The following is a 17,475-nucleotide window of genomic DNA, read 5'->3' on the forward strand; positions in this document are numbered from 1 at the left end:
AGAATGTCATCACGGGACCTACAGGTAGCTCTTGCCACTGTTGATGTCAAAGTGCACGAGTCTACCATTAGAAAGAGGCTTCACAAATTTGATCTACATGGGAGGTGTGCGAGGAGGAAGCCTTTGCTGTCCAGAAAGAACATCAGGGCAAGACTAAAGTTTGCCAATGAACACCTCGGCAAAGACCAGCACTTCTGGAACAATGTGCTCTGGGCAGATAAGTCAAAGGTAGAGCTATTTGGCTCCAGTACCAGAAGACATGTTTGGCGAAAACCAAAGACAGCATTTGACCACACGAACCTGTTACGAACTGTAAAGCATGGTGGTGGAAATATTATGGTTTGGGGCAGCTTTGCTGCATCAGGGCCTGGGCCGCTCACCATCATATAATCCACTATGAATTCTTCATTGTACCAGAGGGTGCTTCAGGATAATGTGAGGCCATCTGTCGGAAAGTTGAAGCTCAACCGAAGGTGGACTTTGCAACATGACAATGACCCTAAACATACCAAAAAATCCACCAAGGAATGGCTGAAAAGAAAGAAATGGAGGGTTCTGGAATGGCCAAGTCAAAGCCCGGATCTAAATCCCATCGAGATGTTGTGGGGGGATTTGAAACGAGCTGTGCATGCAAGAAACCCCTCAAACATCGCACAGCTGAAAGAATTCTGTATGGAGGAGTGGGCAAAAATTTCTCCCAGTCGATGTCAGAGACTGGTAGACAGTTATAAGAAACGCCTACTTGAGGTTGTTTCTGCCAAAGGGGGCAATACCACCTATTAGAGCCAAGGGTGTACTTACTTTTTCTACATATAAAATTTGCATTTACGTTTATTTAAATTATACAATGGTCTACAAAATGTAAATGTTTCATGATATTTGTTATATTATATCACCTTTATCTATCAATATTGTTGAAATGAAGATCAAATAGCTGTATGTTGAAATATGTTGAAAAAGTCAAAACTTTACATGGGGTGTACTTACTTTTTCACGTGACTGTATATATATATATATATATATATATACGTATATATATATATATATATATATATATATATATATATATATATATATATATATATATATATATATATATATATATATATATATATATATATACATTTATGTACATATATATATATTTTTTATTTATTGATATATATATATATATATATATATATATATATATACATATATATATGTATATATTTTATATATATATATATATATATATATATATATATATATATATATATATATATATTGTTACGGTTTTTAGAACCTTCACTAGTAAATTTTAGTCAATGTTTCCCTTATAAATGTTCCCCTGTGAATATCCCAATCAATTGGCTTGTTAAAGATCGCACCCTAGTTAGTCCATGTACAACACGTAGCGAACCATAGGACCTCTCCGTAGTTATTTCATTATTATGTGTTTCAGTTAAGGATCTGTTCCCAATAGTTGAATCTGCATTGCATTAATCAAATAAGATAGGCCCCAGTACTTCGTTTGCCAGCAGCATTCACTGCTCCTTGCCGTGAGCCTGTTTTTGGTCCCAAGCCGCCATTAGCCGTGTGATCAAGCCGAGGAGGAAGGGGGCGGAGCCGCCGGAACAAGGTGTGGCACGTTGACTCGTCATTGGAGGTGGAGTCATCAAGCCCTTACCGACCAACCAGGGCTGACGATATACGATCATGGGTGTTGCTCTATGAAGCGCGCATTGATTTGGAAGCACGTAATATAAGCGCCAGCGCGAAGCCTTTTTCGGAGAGGAACGAGAGTCGACTTGGGTTGGAGACGGTGCGTGGTGAGGTCTGGCTGAGAGAGACGAAGCTGCGCAGAGCCCTTTGAGAAGCTGCTTCGAAAAGCCCTACCGCGAGAACGAATACGTGACGCTGCAGCTGGCTGTTCTCTTCCAGCCCGGAGCGTGGACCTGGAGCGGACCTCCATGCTGTGCCTCTGCCCGAACCTTCCAGCCCTGCTGTCCCACACGGACCATCATTCTCCTTCTTCCAGTCATTCCTGCCTGCTATTCCCCTTTCGTGTAAGACTGTTTGTCTGTCCTGGGCGTTGGTAATATAAGACTGTTTAAGGCTGCCCTGTGTATCTTCTTCTTCTGCTTCTTCTTCTGTATATTACTTTCCTTTCTTCTTTGGTTTTGGCTTTGTATAAAGTAGTTAATAAATGTCTGTTATTTCTTACCTTTGGTTTATTCTTTCCCCCGATCGCTTTCATCCTGTCTCCAATTGAGTACCTGTGGCACGATTTGGCCAACGCTCGGAATCGGGTTCGTCAATTGCTAATGGCTCAAATCGCGGATTGCTAAACCGCTCGGCAAATACCATCTTGTCCGTGGTTCGAGCGGTACTTGTCTCCCTGTTTTGCGGAGGGATTGGTAAAGGTATTCGGGAGAACACCTTGACCAATAACCCTGACCAATTTCACCCCGCAAAAGAGCGTTATAAGTACCAGGACTAGAGATGGCCAGCTTAACAGGCCAAGGGGATTACCCCCCCCCCCCCCTTGCTAAGGGGAGTGCCGTCTCTGAGATCCGTAACAATTGGTGTCAGGAGTGGGATTGGTGGTTCAGTGATAGAATTCTCGCCTGCCATGCGGGAGGCCCGGGTGTGGAGTGAGTAGTGTGGAATACGTGGAGTGGAGTGGTTGGTGCGAAAGGAGTGGATGGGGAAGATGGACCCCTTTCACGAATACCCGGGGAGGGTAGTTTAAGAGTAGGTAGAGGGTATAGGTAAATTGTGGTGGATATTGGCATCTGTGGTGCGTGTGGTCGAATGGTGTTTGGATGGGTGCATTAGTGAAGTGAAACGGCTGGGCGTGTGGCCTGTTAGTGTGTGTATGGTTAAATGGGCACTCCGCCACTGTTAGTCTGTCAGCCAGTTGAGGCTGCAGGTAGGCCCTGGGAGCCAGCAGAGTGTCCAATGGGGCCCGAGGATCCGGAGGACGGACCCGGGTAGCCCGACGCCAGAGAGGGCGGTAGTGGGGTAAGGGAGCCAGAGGGCCTTCCCCAGATAGGTTAAGGGGAGGAACTAGGCAAGCTCGGGAGGCAACTGCAGTGGCGGAGGTGTGCAGGTGAGTAGCCCTGCTGGTGAGCCACACGACCCAGCCCGGAAATTGTGCGAAGGCACAGGGTGAAGAATCGGGGGAGTGAGACCCCAAATTGGTGAGCGCCACAGATGGGCAGTAGGAATTGGTTTTTAGAACCGCATAGACCAAGATGGCCAATGGTTTTGCAGGGAAAGACCCCGGGTAGAGTAAAAGTGTTAAAGTCATTTAGAGTATAGTGAGGATTGAATTCTCTTCGCACCATCTACGTCCACTCACCAAGGTGATATGACTCCACCCCATGTTTTTTTTTTTTGTTGCAAATGTTTTGGAATGGTGAGACGCATCATGACGTGGGGGTGACATTGTGCTTGTTTATTCCATCTCTTCCTCCTTAGGAGGAATTGATGAGGAATTGGGCTTGATGGCAAATTTGGATTAGAGGGATTGGCAACCAATTTGGTATTAGGGGAGGTATGGGGAAGACGAGACAGTAGTGACGAATTTGTAAATGTGTAGAGTTGTGTAAATACGGGGTAAGGGCAAGGGTAGGGTAGGTGACCGGGGGGAGGGGGGGTGACGTACGATAGGGACGAGCTTTCTCCGCTCGCTCCTATGCGCACCTCACCTCTGCATTACCTTGTTTGGATGTGTACCCTTGTGACCTTGCTTCGATGCTTGCTTTGTCCCTTCCTTCCCCACTCACGGCTTGTTTCTTTTGGGTCCAGGGGGGAGTGTGCAGGTAGCCACACTTGTGTGCCTGAGCCGCCGCTGTACAGACTGTCTGGATCGATACACCACCTTATGGACCGCACGACGTGCGGCCGAGCACCACTTTATGGACCACACATTTTGTGGCCAAGCACCACTGATGGACCCCACGTGTTGGGGCCTGGCCCCTCTGCTGGGACCGGCCATGATGGCCAGACAGAGTTCTTTGCTTGCAGACCACGGTGAGGTGGCGCCTTTTGCCATACAGGTGGACCACCCATAGTTGGCCCCTGTTGGGCGTTGGCCCTAAATAAAAATTGACGCGTTGTGTGCCTTTTTATTATTTGCAAATAGGCAGCAAGCCACAAGAAGGAACAACAGGAAGAAACATCAGACCAGCAGAGCAGGGGAAGCAAGAAACAAGAAGAAAGGTCAACAGTTTAAGTGTTTAGAGCCACCATTAAGTGTTTTTTATTTGAAATGTGTGCAATGAGCACTGGATGGTGCTTTGGTGCTGATGGTGCTTTGGTGATTTGTGATGCTCTTGTGCTCGGGGGTGCACTGCAATATCAATTGTGCATCCCCGGGCACTTGAGTACGGTGTATCGGTGCAGTGCAGTGCATGCTCTTCCTCTTTTTCAAAAACATATTTTTGTCTCCCAAAATGACAGGTCCTGGGTTTGCAGTGTGAATACAAATTAGTGTTTTGTAAGTAATGCTCCCCACCGTATATGTGTAGTTTGCGAATAATTCCCTTGATTTGGTTATTCTGTGGGCGTGAGTCTGTTTGGTAGGATGCAACGTAGCAGGGGGACATACTTAATTGTGTTTTAAAACTGTCGCACTCAAGGGTAAGGTTAATAGTAGAGGGCTACTACACCTGAGTGTCACATTAAGTAAAGTTATTTCGGGTCGGGACGACCCTAGAGGAAAAACGGGTGCTGTGTTACGGTTTTTAGAACCTTCACTAGTAAGTTTTAGTAAATGTTTCCCTTATAAATGTTCCCCTGTAAATATCCCAATCAATTGGCTTGTTAAAGATCGCACCCTAGTTAGTCCATGTACAACACATAGCGAACCATAGGACCTCTCCATAGTTATTTCATTATTATGTGTTTCAGTTAAGGATCTGTTCCCAATAGTTGAATCTGCGTTGCATTAATCAAATAAGATAGGCCCCAGTACTTTGTTTGCCAGCAGCGTTCGCCTTGATTTGGTGGTTGGCCCCAAACCGCCATTAGCCATGCGATCGAGCCGAGGAGGAAGGGGGCGATCCCCTGACGAAATATGATCACGGGCGTGGCTCTATGAAGCGCGCATTGATTTGGAAGCACGTAATATAAGCGCCAGCGCGAAGCCTTTTTACGGAGAGGAACGAGAGTCGACTTGGGTTGGAGACTGCGCTTGGTGGGGTCTGGCTGAGAGAGATGAAGCTGCGTGGAGCTCTCTGACGAGCTGCTTCGAAAAACCCCTCCGCGTGAACGAATATGTGCAGCTGCCACCGGGTTTTCGCCTCGAGCCCGGAGCGTGGACTGGAGCCAACCTCGACGCTGCGCACCAGCCCGGACCTTCCTACCCTGTCACCTGCATGGACCCTTCTCCTTCTTCCAGTCATTCCTGCCTGCCATTCCCTGTCGTGTGAGTCTGTTTGTTTGTCCTGGGGAATAATATAAGACTGTTTAAGGCTGCCCTGTGTATCTTCTTCTTCTTCTTCTTCTTCTGTATATTACTTTCGTTTCTTCTTTGGTTTTGGTTTTGTACATAATTAATAAATGTCTGTTATTTCTTACCCTTTTGGTTTCATTCTCCCCCGATCGCTTTAGTCCCTTCTTCCCATTGAGTACCTGTGGCATGATTCGGCCAACGTTCGGAGTCGGGTTAGTCTCTTGTTAACGGCCCGAGTCGCTGCTCGCTTCACTCGGCGCAATCCAATCACGCTGCGGCCCGTGTGGGAGTATTTCCTCGCTTACGGCCGGTGGTAGTACTTAGGTATTAAGACAAATTGGGCTTACAACCCTACTTACCATCGACCGGAAGTGACGTCATACCCCCAGGACCGGTCGGACGGCCAGCTTAACAGGACAAGGGGATTAACCTCCCCTTGCTAATGGGAGTGCTGTCCCCCGGATCCGTAACAATTGGTGTCGGGGAGTGGGATTTGAGGCCCGAACCAAATTTTTAAAACATCTAAAAATTTGGTCAAAATTTACGAGCGGCCGAAATTTTATTATAACACCCAAATTGAAATCGTGCCATGGATGATCAAGGCGATCGGATGCCGGTAGGGGAGAATGAGGAGTTAGAGGCTACCCAGGACCCCAGGGAGGAAGTGGGAATAATGGAAGAGGAGAGCAATGAGGATGCGGTAGAGGGGGTTGCAGGTGCACAAGATGGCGGCGCCTCGCACGAGGTCGCAGGGGCACAAGATGGCGCCGCCGCGCATGTGGCCGCGGTAGCCGAGCCTGCGGCACTAGTGAATCTGGACCTCTTTATGGCGCAAATGAGGGGGTATATGGAAAAGATGGCAGACAAATCCAGCAGGGAAATGAATAAAATGGGAGAGCGATTAGAAAACCAAATTGGGGGCCTGGGAAGCAAAATAGAGGGGTTAGACAACAAATTTAAGGGGTTAGACAATAAATTTGAGGAGTTAGACAATAAATTTGAGGGGTTAGACAACAAATTTGAGGGGTTAGACAACAAATTTGAGGGGTTAGACAACCAGATGGAAGGGGTGAAGAATGGGTTATCGGGGCTAGAAGACAAGATGGGAGGCAAATTGAGGGAGATGGGGGAGCAATCCGCCAGGAAATCAAACAAATGGGGGAGCAGTAGAGGAAGGTAAAAATCGGGCTAGAAATCAAATTGGACACCCACAAGGGGGAGCTGGAACGGATGAGGGTGGCATCCACCAAGGAAATAGGAGAGATGGGGGAGGTTATAAGGCGCGGAGTGAGCAAAGAGGTCACGGTGGTACGCCAGGAGGTAAAGCGGGGTGAGGAGCGCATGGAGAAAGAGGTGAGGAACAGCACGGCTAGGTTACAGGAGGGCATAGAAGACCTGACGCGGGGAGTAGAGCAGCTGACAGTGGGACAAAAGGAGCTTGGGGAGCAGGTGGAAAAGAACACGGCGGTGATAGGAGGGTTGAAAGCGACCCAGAAGGAAATAAAGAAAGAATTAATTGCGACGAAGAAGGAATGTCAGACGGTACATGAGGGACTGACGAAGAGGTTAGAGGACGTGGTAGAGGCAATGGAGACAAAAGAAAGGGAAGTCAGGACGTACATAGAAACGACCAAGGTGGCCTTAGAGGAAGAAATTGAAGGGGCGCACCGGGAAATAAAGGAGGTGAAACAAAAATTAGAGGAAGTGGAAGAGGGGGTAAGTGAAATTAAGAAGAGACGGAGGGAGACTAAGAAAGAGATAAAGGAGGAGGTGATGGAATTGGTGCAAGGTCTGTGCTCACAGCGTGATGATGTGCTTACTGACCAAATAAAGAGTTTGCAGGTGGCGGAGGAGGAGCAAAGGAGAAGAGGCGCCGAGGTGAGTGGCGATATGCTCGGAAATGTATATGGTGTGAGGGGAGATTCAGCGAGCTTGGGTGTTGGTCTAGACCCGGGCGTTCGTGAGAGGCCGCTGGTGAGGTGTGCGACTGGTGCAGAGTGCGTGGAAAGAGGATGTGTGCAAGGATGTCCGACTATGGGGAGTGCGAGGGGTATCGGTGAGCAAGGGTGTGCGGGCATGGAGTGGGTAGCGGGTTGCAGAGGGGCGACCCAGGCATCGACACCGACAGGGGTAGTGTTCAGAGGGACGGGGGATGCAGGAGAGCCCCCCGGGAATAGTGTACTGTGGGGGCCCGAACGGTTAGGCCCCGCGCTAACCCCGCAAGGAGCGACGCACGGGGTCCGGCCTTCGGGCACCCACAAGGTCCCACTCGCGCCATATGATGGCAAGAGTGATCTGAGGGCGTACCTGGCGCAGTTTGAATATGTATGTAGAGGCAGCGGTTGGAATCCAGACGAAGGTGCAGTACACCTTGTGGGGGCACTGCGCGGCGCGGAGGAGGAGGTGCTGACAGCTTTACCACCGGGTGCTCTCACCCTGCCAGCCCTACGCGCAGCCTTAATTAATCGTTTCGGCATTGAACAGCAAAGCGAGCTTGTTAAAGCTCAGCTTGCTCAGCGAAAACGCAAGCCCCAGGAGACCATCGGGGAACTTGCCCATGACATTCGCCGCGCAGTAGGGATCGCACACGCGGGCATGGCAGCGAGTTCCCAGGAAAGCCTGGCGCTGGATCACTTTATCCAGGCTTTTCCGGATCCGGAGCTCCGACAACAGCTCGCCATGTGGCGCCCGCAGACCATGAGCCAGGCGGCCGACGCTGCAGCCCGTTGGGAAGCAGCGAGGCCCCTGGCCCGGGGAGGCGAACGCCACGCAGTGGCGGTGCGTCAGGTAGGGCCCGTGATGGGTGGCGGCCCCCAAAGGGGGCCCTGACCTGGACAGCATGGTCCAGAGGCTGGTGGACCGGCGTCTGGTGGGACCTGGACCATGGCAGGCGGCCTCGGCAGTGGCACCCAGTGGGCCACGACAAAGTACACCAATTCGGACATTCAGGGGGGGGAATTTGGAATACCGGAGGCAAGCACCTTACCAGGTGAGGTGCTATAATTGTGCTCGGCTGGGTCACCGTGCGCGGGAGTGTTGAGCTCCGCGCCGGGATGCTCCCCGACAGCCGATGCCCTCAACTCCGCCCCGTATAGATCGGCCTAGCCGACCTCAGACACCCCCCCCCCCCCCCCCCCGCCAGAGCCTGGGAAACTAGAAGGTGCCGAGCATGCAGGGCAGTGTGCGGCAATAGGGGATGGAGCAGAGCCCTCATTGACGCGACAGGTCATTTATTGTGGCCAAATTGGTACAGGTAGCCTCACAATTCGGTGCAAAATTGCCGGCGTGGGGCTAGACGCCATAGTGGACACAGGAGCTAGTGCCACGATCATCAGCCCTGTGATCCTCAATTCGAGTGCAGACGGCTGGGATAAAATCCAGCGTCTGGAAAATCATAGTTTGCAGCTGGCTACCGGGGTAACGGCCCCCATCATAGGGCGTGGTTTTGTGACCCTCAAGTTGGGATCGGTAATGAGAGAGATAGAGGTTTGGGTGGCGGAGGTGTGCGACCCATTCTTAATAGGGTTGGATTTGTTGACTGCCAGGGGTTGTAAAATCGATTTGTGCCGGGGGACCCTGCAAGTGGGAGTAGAGGAGCTACCATTGGAGGGGGTGAGCACAGCCGAGAGGACGGAGCTGGAGGCTTCTGAGGCTGTGACCATCCCTCCGAGGGCCGAGGCCATAGTGCCGGCCCGGTGGTCAGCTCGCCCAACCTGGCAGGAGTCCTGCGGCCTGGTCGAACCGGTGGCAGCGCGATCCATACCTGGTTTAATCGTGGGCCGCACCCTCGTAAAAACGGACGGGCCGGTGATGGCCGTCCGAGTTATTAATATTAGCACAGAACCATGCACTGTAGTACGGGGCACGAAGGTAGCTGGCTGCACCCCAGTTAAAGAAGTCGCGTTAGTGAGGGGCGAGAACGTCCAGCCGAGCCGGCCCCAGGGGGGGCCTTCAATAAGTGATAGGAATTGGCCCGATCCCATTTGCGAGATGGTAAATCGAAGTAGCGTAGAGTTGGGAGGTACCCAGAGGGAGGCCTTACACAAACTAATTGGATCCCATTTGGATATCTTCTCCTTGTCCCCCGAGGCTATTGGACGTACGGGCCTGGTGAAACATCAGATCCACACCGGTGAGGCCCGGCCTATTCGTCAGCCCGCCCGACGGCTCCCTTGGAGCAAGAGGGAGGAAGCTGACAAGCAGGTAGAAAAAATGCTCGATGCAGGTGTCATCAAGCCCTCGGGAAATCCCTGGATGTCACCCGTTGTGCTGGTCAAAAAGAAGGATGGGATCACGCGTTTCTGCATGAACTATCGCCAGCTAAACAACGTGACACTCAAGGACTCATATTCCCTGCCAAGAATTGACGATACCCTCGATGCCGTTGCGGGCTCAAATTGGTTTTCAACTTTAGACCTCAAGAGTGGGTATTGGCAGGTGGAGATGGATAGGGCAGGGAAGGAGAAAATGGCATTTTCCACAGGTAAGGGGCTGTATCAGTTCACTGTGATGCCGTTTGGTTTGTGTAACGCCCCCGCCACCTTTGAGAGATTCATGGAACATGTACTAGGCGGCATGCCATGGCAATCATGCCTGGTATACCTGGATGACGTCCTAGTATATGCCAAAACATTCCCCCAGGCTATAGCTAATTTGGACCAGGTGTTTGGGTGCCTCAGACAGGCAGGGTTGAAGCTGAGTCTGAGTAAGTGCACTTTGTTTGCAAGAGAGGTGGCCTATCTAGGTCACGTTATCGGTCATGAGGGGGTAAAAACAGACCCAGGCAAAATTACAGCGGTAGAGGAGTGGCCCGCACCATGTACCATCAAGGAGGTGCGGGGATTTTTGGGACTCTGCTCCTACTACCAGCGCTTTGTGGCGAAATTTGCGGAGTTGGCCCGGCCCCTTCACCGGTTTACGGAGAAGGGGACGTGATTTAATTGGACAAGGGAGTGCCAAGAGGCCTTCCTAAAATTGAAGGGGTGTTTGACATCCGCACCCATTCTAGCTTACCCCACTAGTGACGGGACGTTTACCCTGGACACGGATGCAAGCCAGGAGGGATTGGGCGCAGTTTTGTCGCAGACACAGGAGGGCGTGGAGAGAGTGATTGCTTATTATAGTCGGGCCTTGAGTAGGCCCGAACGAAATTATTGCGTCACCCGCAAGGATCTATTGGCTATGCTGGCTGCCATGAACCATTTCCACCCGTACTTGTACGGGCGGAAATTTTTGGTTTGAACTGACCATTCCTCCTTGCAATGGCTCCTTCTGTTCAAGGAACCAGAGGGCCAAATTGCAAGGTGGTTGGAAAAGTTGCAGTAGTACGATTTTAATGTGACCCATAGGGCCGGGAAGGCCCATGGTAATGCTGACGCACTCTCTCGGCGTTCTTGTTTGGGGGAAAACTGTAGATTTTGTGCGAGACACGAGGAGAGGGAGCAATTTGGCGATTCTGCCCCGATCCTCGTCGTCCGTGCAACCCGGGTGAGAGGGCCAATTTTGCCACTAACCGCAGATGAAGAATTTGGAACTTTGGCGTGGAGCACGGCCCAGTAGGAGGCTCCCGTCCTGGGACCGGTGTACAAATGGGTCAGATTGGGGCCAAGACCTAATGGGGAAGAGGTCACCCCCCTCGGGGCACAAACAAAGGCATATTGGGCTCAGTGGCAGACCCTGGAATTGAAGGATAACATCTTATATCGCAAGTGGGTGGAGGTTCCCTCTGAGAGAACTTCCTGGCTGGTGATAGTCCCTGACAAATTTAAGAAGGTCATATTGCAACAGGTGCATTGTACCAACAGGTGCATTGTACCGCTCCGGCGGCCATTTGGGCAGGACAAAGACTACATCTCGGGTCCGCCGGAGGTTCTATTGAATGAATATGGGGCGCGACATACAGGACTGGTGTCAGAGATGCGACGCCTGTTCTGCCAAAAAGGGACCAGCACGGAGGATGAGGGCCCCCCTTCAATTACAACAGGTGGGGGCCCCCCTTGAGCGGGTGGCTATGGATATTCTAGGACCACTACCCCGCACCCTCCAAGGTAATAAGTACATCCTCGTTGTAATGGACTATTCCACCAAGTGGCCGGAGGCCTACGCCCTCCCCAAACAAGAAGCCGGGGTGGTAGCGCAGGCCTTCGTGGAAGGATTTGTATGCCAGCATGGGATTCCACAGGAGCTGCACACCGATCAGGGACGAAATTTTGAAAGCCAATTGCTAAAAGATGTGTGCAGACTGCTGTCAATTAGAAAGACACGTACAACGTCCTTAGGGCCCCAATCTGACGGGATGGTGGAAAGGTTCAATCGAACATTTGTCTAGCAACTAGACTTGTTCACCACCACCCATCAGGATGATTGGGACGAACATCTCCCATACTTGTTGATGGCCTCCCGAACTAGCCAGCACGGGGCCACCGCATGCAGTCCAGCGTTGCTTATGTATGGGCGGGAGTTGCGGGCTCCCGCCGACTTGCTATGCGGTCCCGTGCCAGACACCACTGATATCCCGCCGAGGGAGGGTTACTCACGTCACCTGGAGGAACGCATGGAGAAGGTCCATGCCTTCGCCTGCCGCCAGCTCCATCTGGCGGGGGTCAAGATGAAGCGCAGGTACGACCACCAGATCCAGGGTAGCCAGTACGCTCCGGGGATGAAGATTTGGTTCTTTCATCCACGGAGGCAGAAGGGTAGGTGCCCAAAACTCACCTCTCCCTGGCAAGGCCCGGGGGTCGTCCTGTCGCAAGTCTGTGACGTGGTCGTAAAGATCAAAATGGGGCCACGAGCCCTCCCTCGGATCGTCCATGCCGACCGTATAAGACCTTATACCGGCGAGCAGGCGCCCTCGTGGATTGTCTCGGCTTTAGATGCCGAGGCAGGACCCAGTACCTCTTGTGAGGGGGGCTCATAGTGCCAGAGGACTGGGGGGGGAGTGATAATGGGAGATGCCCGATGTGGAGGGATGGCAACTCTGCCATCCCTCCTATCATCCAGGCACATGAGCAATAGTTATGGGGTTTGGCTGTGTAAACTAGCCCGGGAGGGTTAGGATAAAATGATAGAATTTAGAGAAATGACCATCGGTAACTGTAGAGTTAAGTAGCGACATGTACCTGTAGAGGGGACGTCGCAGTTTAGTTGGATGATAACGACGTGGGAGCGCCTAGTATAAGGGAAGACGGGGGGCGCGAGTTTCAGAAGGGGGGTAGTCAGCTTAGACGATGCAGTGTGTGTGAAGGAGGTGATTGAGCAGCGTATTGTGAAAAGTGTGAGTTGTGTGCATAGTATTGAATGAATGGTCCTCGAGGAGAGACGGGTGCACGAGCCACCAGGTGTGTGTGAGCACCAGGTGAGTGAGCAAGTGCAGGTGAAGTACAGGTGTATGGGCAATGGTTGAGTGGAATAGATGGAATGGAGTATGGAATGGATGATGTGGAGTGAGTAGTGTGGAATACGTGGAGTGGAGTGGTTGGTGCGAAAGGAGTGGATGGGGAAGATGGACCCCTTTCACGAATACCCAGGGAGGGTAGTTTATGAGTTGGTAGAGGGTATTGGTAAATTGTGGTGGATATTGTCATCTGTGGTGCGTGTGGTAGACTGGTGTTTGGATGGGTGCATTAGTGAAGTGAAATGGCTGGGCGTGTGGCCTGTTAGTGTATGTATGGTTAAATGGGCACTCCGCCACTGTTAGTCTGTCGGCCAGGTGAGGCCGCAGGTAGGCTCTGGGAGCCAGTAGAGTGTCCAATGGGGCCCGAGGATCCGGAGGACGGACCCGGGTAGCCCGACACCAGAGAGGGCGGTAGTGGGGTAAGGGAGCCAGAGGGCCTTCCCCAGATAGGTTAGGGAGAGGAGCTAGGCAAACTCGGGAGGCAAATGCAGTGGCGGAGGTGTGCAGGTGAGTAGACCTGCTGGTGAGCCACATGACCCAGCCCGGAAATTGTGCGAAGTTACAGGGTGAAGATCGGGGGAGTGAGACCCCAAATTGGTGAGCGCCGCAGATGGTCAGTGGGAATTGGTTTTTAGAACCACATAGTGTAAAGTGGCCAATGGATTGGCAGGGCAAGACCCCGGGTAGTTTAACTGTGTTAATGTCATTTAGAAGTATAGTTAGGGAGAAAATCTCTTCGCACCATCCGCATCCACTCACCTCGGTGATAAGAACTCCACACCATGTTTTGCAGATATTTGGAGAATGTAAGACGCATCATGACGGAGTGTAACAATGTTTGATATTCCATCTCTTCCTCCTTAGGAGGGATTGATGACGAATTTGGCATTAGGGGAGATATGGGGGACAAGACGTTAGCGACGAAGTTGTAAATTGTGTAAATACGGGGTAGGGGCAAGGGTAGAGTAGGTGACATGGGGGGTGACGAACGGTTAGGGATGAGCTTTCTCGGCTCGCTCTCCCGTGCCCCTCTTCTTACATTACCTTGTATGATGTGTACCCTTGCGCCCTTGCCCCCTGCTAATCTGCTTTGTCTTCCTTCCCCGCTCATGGACCATGTTCTTTTGTGCCCGAGGGGAGTGTGCAGGTATCCGCAGTTGTGCGCCCGCACCTTTGCTGCCTCCTGCCTGCACTGATGCACCATATGGACCACATGTTCTGTGGCCTGGCACCACTTATGGACCACACGTTCTGTGGCCTAGCACCACTTATGGACCACACGTTCTGTGGCCTGGCATCTCTGCTGGGACTGACCATTGTTGCCAGCGGTATCTGGCTTGCGGACCACTGTTTTAAGTGGTACCTATGCCCAGCAGTGGACCACCTGAGTTGGCCCTGCTGGCCATATCAATAATAAAATGCGGACGCGGTGTGTGCCCTTTTTATTAATAATTAAAACAACATCAAGCAAGAAGATCCATCAAGACAGCAAGATACATCGGCCCAGCAGAGAAGACATCAGACATCATTTATTAATTTTGAAATGTTTTGGTGCTGGTGCCGTTGGTGCATTTTTCATTTTTGGTGCTTTTTGTGCATTTCTTTATTATCGGTGCATATGGGTACATATGGTATGGTGTATCGGTGCAGTGCATGGCAATGGCATTTTCCCCTTCTCAAAACATCTTTTCTTTTCCCACAAAAGACAGGTCCTGGGTTGCAGTTTGTAAATAATTAGTGTATTGTAAATAATGCTCCCCACCGGCTTTATGTTTAGTTTGAAGACAATTCCGTAATTCGGTTAATTGTGGGCGAGTCAGTTAGGTAGGATGCAACGCAGCAGGTGGGACATATCTAGTGTTAAAACTGTCGCACTCAGGGTGAGGTTAAAAGTAGAGGGTAACCACACCTAAGTGTCACACTAATTTAAAAAATATTTCCTTTTGTTTCGGCTCGTCCCAAGCCTGGAAAAAGGGAGGGTGCAGTGTTGCGGTTTTAAAACCCACACTTGTGTAAATATGGAACTCTTGTAAATATGACATTAAAGGTTAAAGGTAGCACCCCTAGTTAGTCCACAAGCAACACGTAGGCCACCATAGAACTTTAGTTATTTCATTATTATGTGTTTTAGATAAGGCCGTGTTTCCAATAGTTGAATCTGCGTTGCATCAATTAAATAAGAGTAGGTCCCCAATCCAATTCCGGCCATTTTGCCAACCTCTCTCTCCCAGCGACGCCATTACGCACCTCTGCCAGCAGCAGCCGCCTCAGCACTCGCTCAAGCCACCATTAACCATGCGGTCAGGCCCGAGGAAAAAGGGGGCGGAACGCCAAGAACAAGGTGTGGCCTGTCAACCAGCCGTCAAAGGCGTGGCCGGTAAGCCCTCACCAGCCAACCAGGGCTGATGTAACATCACCGACGGGCGTGGCTTTATGAAGCGCGGAGTGATCTTGGCTCGCATGATATAAGCGCGAACGCAAAGCCCTTTCACGGACTGCGCACAAGGACTTCTTTTGATGAGAGAGCGCTGGTTGGACTCGGGCGGGAGAGTGCATTGCAAAAGGACTCGTGCGAAAGCGGCGCTATTAAAGACTGATATGGAGCGCACATTTGGAAGAGGACTCACTTGCTGGCGCTGATAAGAGGACTTTGAGAGGGAGAGCATTTGGCGCGAACGTACAGTTATTACGTACGAAGCATCCCAGTCCCCCCGCTATATGTAAGGTCTGGTCGCGTTTCCAACGATACGCAGAGCTGCCTGCCGGGTTTTCGCCCACGGAGCCGGAGCCTGGACTGGAGCCGACTGGAGCCTGGACCCCATCTACCTGACCATCCACCAGCTACAATCCCCGTGAGAGTGGGTATGTTTGCCTGGGGTATAGAATAAGACTGCTTTAAGACTGCCCTGTGTCCTGCTTCTTCTTCTTCCTTTCTTGTAGTTGGTGAAACCATTCATACAAACTGTGGAAAACATTGCAATACTCCACAGGTTTGCAGAAATCACAAACTCCAGATTATAACACCGTTTTTCATTATTTTATTTAAATCATTCAAAACTCCAGTAAATATTTCCCTTTGCCATCAAGAAAAAACTACAACAACAAAGCAGCAGCAGCAGCAACAGGAAGTTTGACAAGAATTGCACATTAATTTAAAATATTTCGTTTCTGTCTTTGAATTTGTGCAACTTTGGAGAAGAACATTTGTAGTGTTAGCAAAAGGTGCTTAGATGTCATGAAAAGTGTCTTTTCCTAATGCAATATGCAATTCGTTATTGCAATAACCTACAGGTCATCCTGTCCACACAAGGCTAGCAGAACGTTCTTGAAATCTCCTTTAGTTTTCTCCTGTAAGGAAACAAGGTGTTGTTTAGGAATATGTAACCTGTAAACAATCATGTGACACATTTCAGAATATTTGCTGCTCGAATCTTCCTCTTTATTAGAAACATTCCCGTGTAAATAAAATGCTGTACTAATATGTGCTGTGAAATGCGTGCTGTGATCATCATTTTAAGGGTTCATGACCCACGTTACAACTGCCATGCCTATGTGTGTATTATGCGGTATAATTGTGAGTTTTGCAGCTTGAAGCTAGCGTGTGTGTGTGTGTGTGTGTGTGTGTGTGTGTGTGTGTGTATGTGTTTGTGTGTGTGTGTGTGTGTGTGTGTGTTTGTGTGTGTGTGCACAAGTTGCTGTTGTTGGCTGCTATCTCCACACGAGGGTGGGTTTCAGCAGATGGAACGGAGACTTATCAGTTCTCCAAGTATCTATCTCCGATACTGTGTGTGAGTGTGTGAGTGTGTGAGTGTGTGTCTGTGTGTCTGTGTGTCGTCTGCTGCCATCAGTCATCACCTCCACATGCAAGTTTCAAGACTGAACGGAGCCCTCCCTGGTCTTGAAGGACCCATTTCCACCCCTGCAAGGAACCATGACCTATGGACCAAGCCACATCCTCATTCGTGCTCCTTTTTCCCCTCTATCTTTGGGGTTTGCCCGATCCCACCCGGGGACACCCCCGCTCGCCCGGACACGGCACGCTCAACCACCTGTCAACATCTCCACATGTGGTCCCATTAAAGCCCGGATATCCATCCATAGCAGGAGGGAGTCGCACCATGGGTAGGAGTCGGTAAAATTGAGTCATCCTCGGCGGAAGGGTGTCACACCATGGTAGGAGGCGGTAAAATGGAGTCTTCCCCAGCGGAAAGGTGTCGCACCATGGCAGGGAGTCGGTAAAATTGAGTCTTCCCGAGCTGAAGGGCGTCGCACCATGGTAGGAGTCGGTAAAATGGAGTCTGCCCCAGCAGAAGGGTGTCACACCATGGTAGGGAGTCGGTAAAATTGAGTCTTCCCCAGCAGAAGGGTGTCACACCATGGGAGGGAGTCAGTAAAATTGAGTCTTCCCCAGCAGAAGGGTGTCACACCATGGTAGGGAGTCGGTAAAATTGAGTCTTCCCCAGCAGAAGGGTGTCACACCATGGTAGGGAGTCGGTAAAATAGAGTCTTCCCCAGCAGAAAGGTGTCGCACCATGGTAGGAGTCAGTAAAATTGAGTCTTCCCCAGCAGAAGGGTGTCGCACCATGGTAGGGAGTCGGTAAAATTGAGTCTTCCCCAGCGGAAGGGTGTCGCACCATGG

At 50.7% G+C, this 17,475-nt stretch overlaps 1 protein-coding gene across 1 annotated transcript in view; it reads right to left on the reverse strand.

Annotated features, from left to right (window-relative positions):
- Nucleotides 1-15,851: 15,851 nt before the first annotated feature.
- LOC137420799 (annexin A2) overlaps nucleotides 15,852-17,475 on the reverse strand; it is a 71,369-nt gene continuing 69,745 nt past the window's right edge. Inside the window, exon 14 of the mRNA XM_078772281.1 lies at nucleotides 15,852-16,184. Coding sequence (XP_078628407.1) covers nucleotides 16,122-16,184 — 63 coding nt within the window. The 3' untranslated portion in view covers nucleotides 15,852-16,121. The remainder of the gene's footprint in view (nucleotides 16,185-17,475) is intronic.

This window comes from Myxine glutinosa, chromosome 2 (assembly GCF_964187855.1).
Source record: "Myxine glutinosa chromosome 2, kmMyxGlut1.1, whole genome shotgun sequence".
Classification (NCBI taxonomy): Eukaryota; Metazoa; Chordata; class Myxini; order Myxiniformes; family Myxinidae; genus Myxine; species Myxine glutinosa.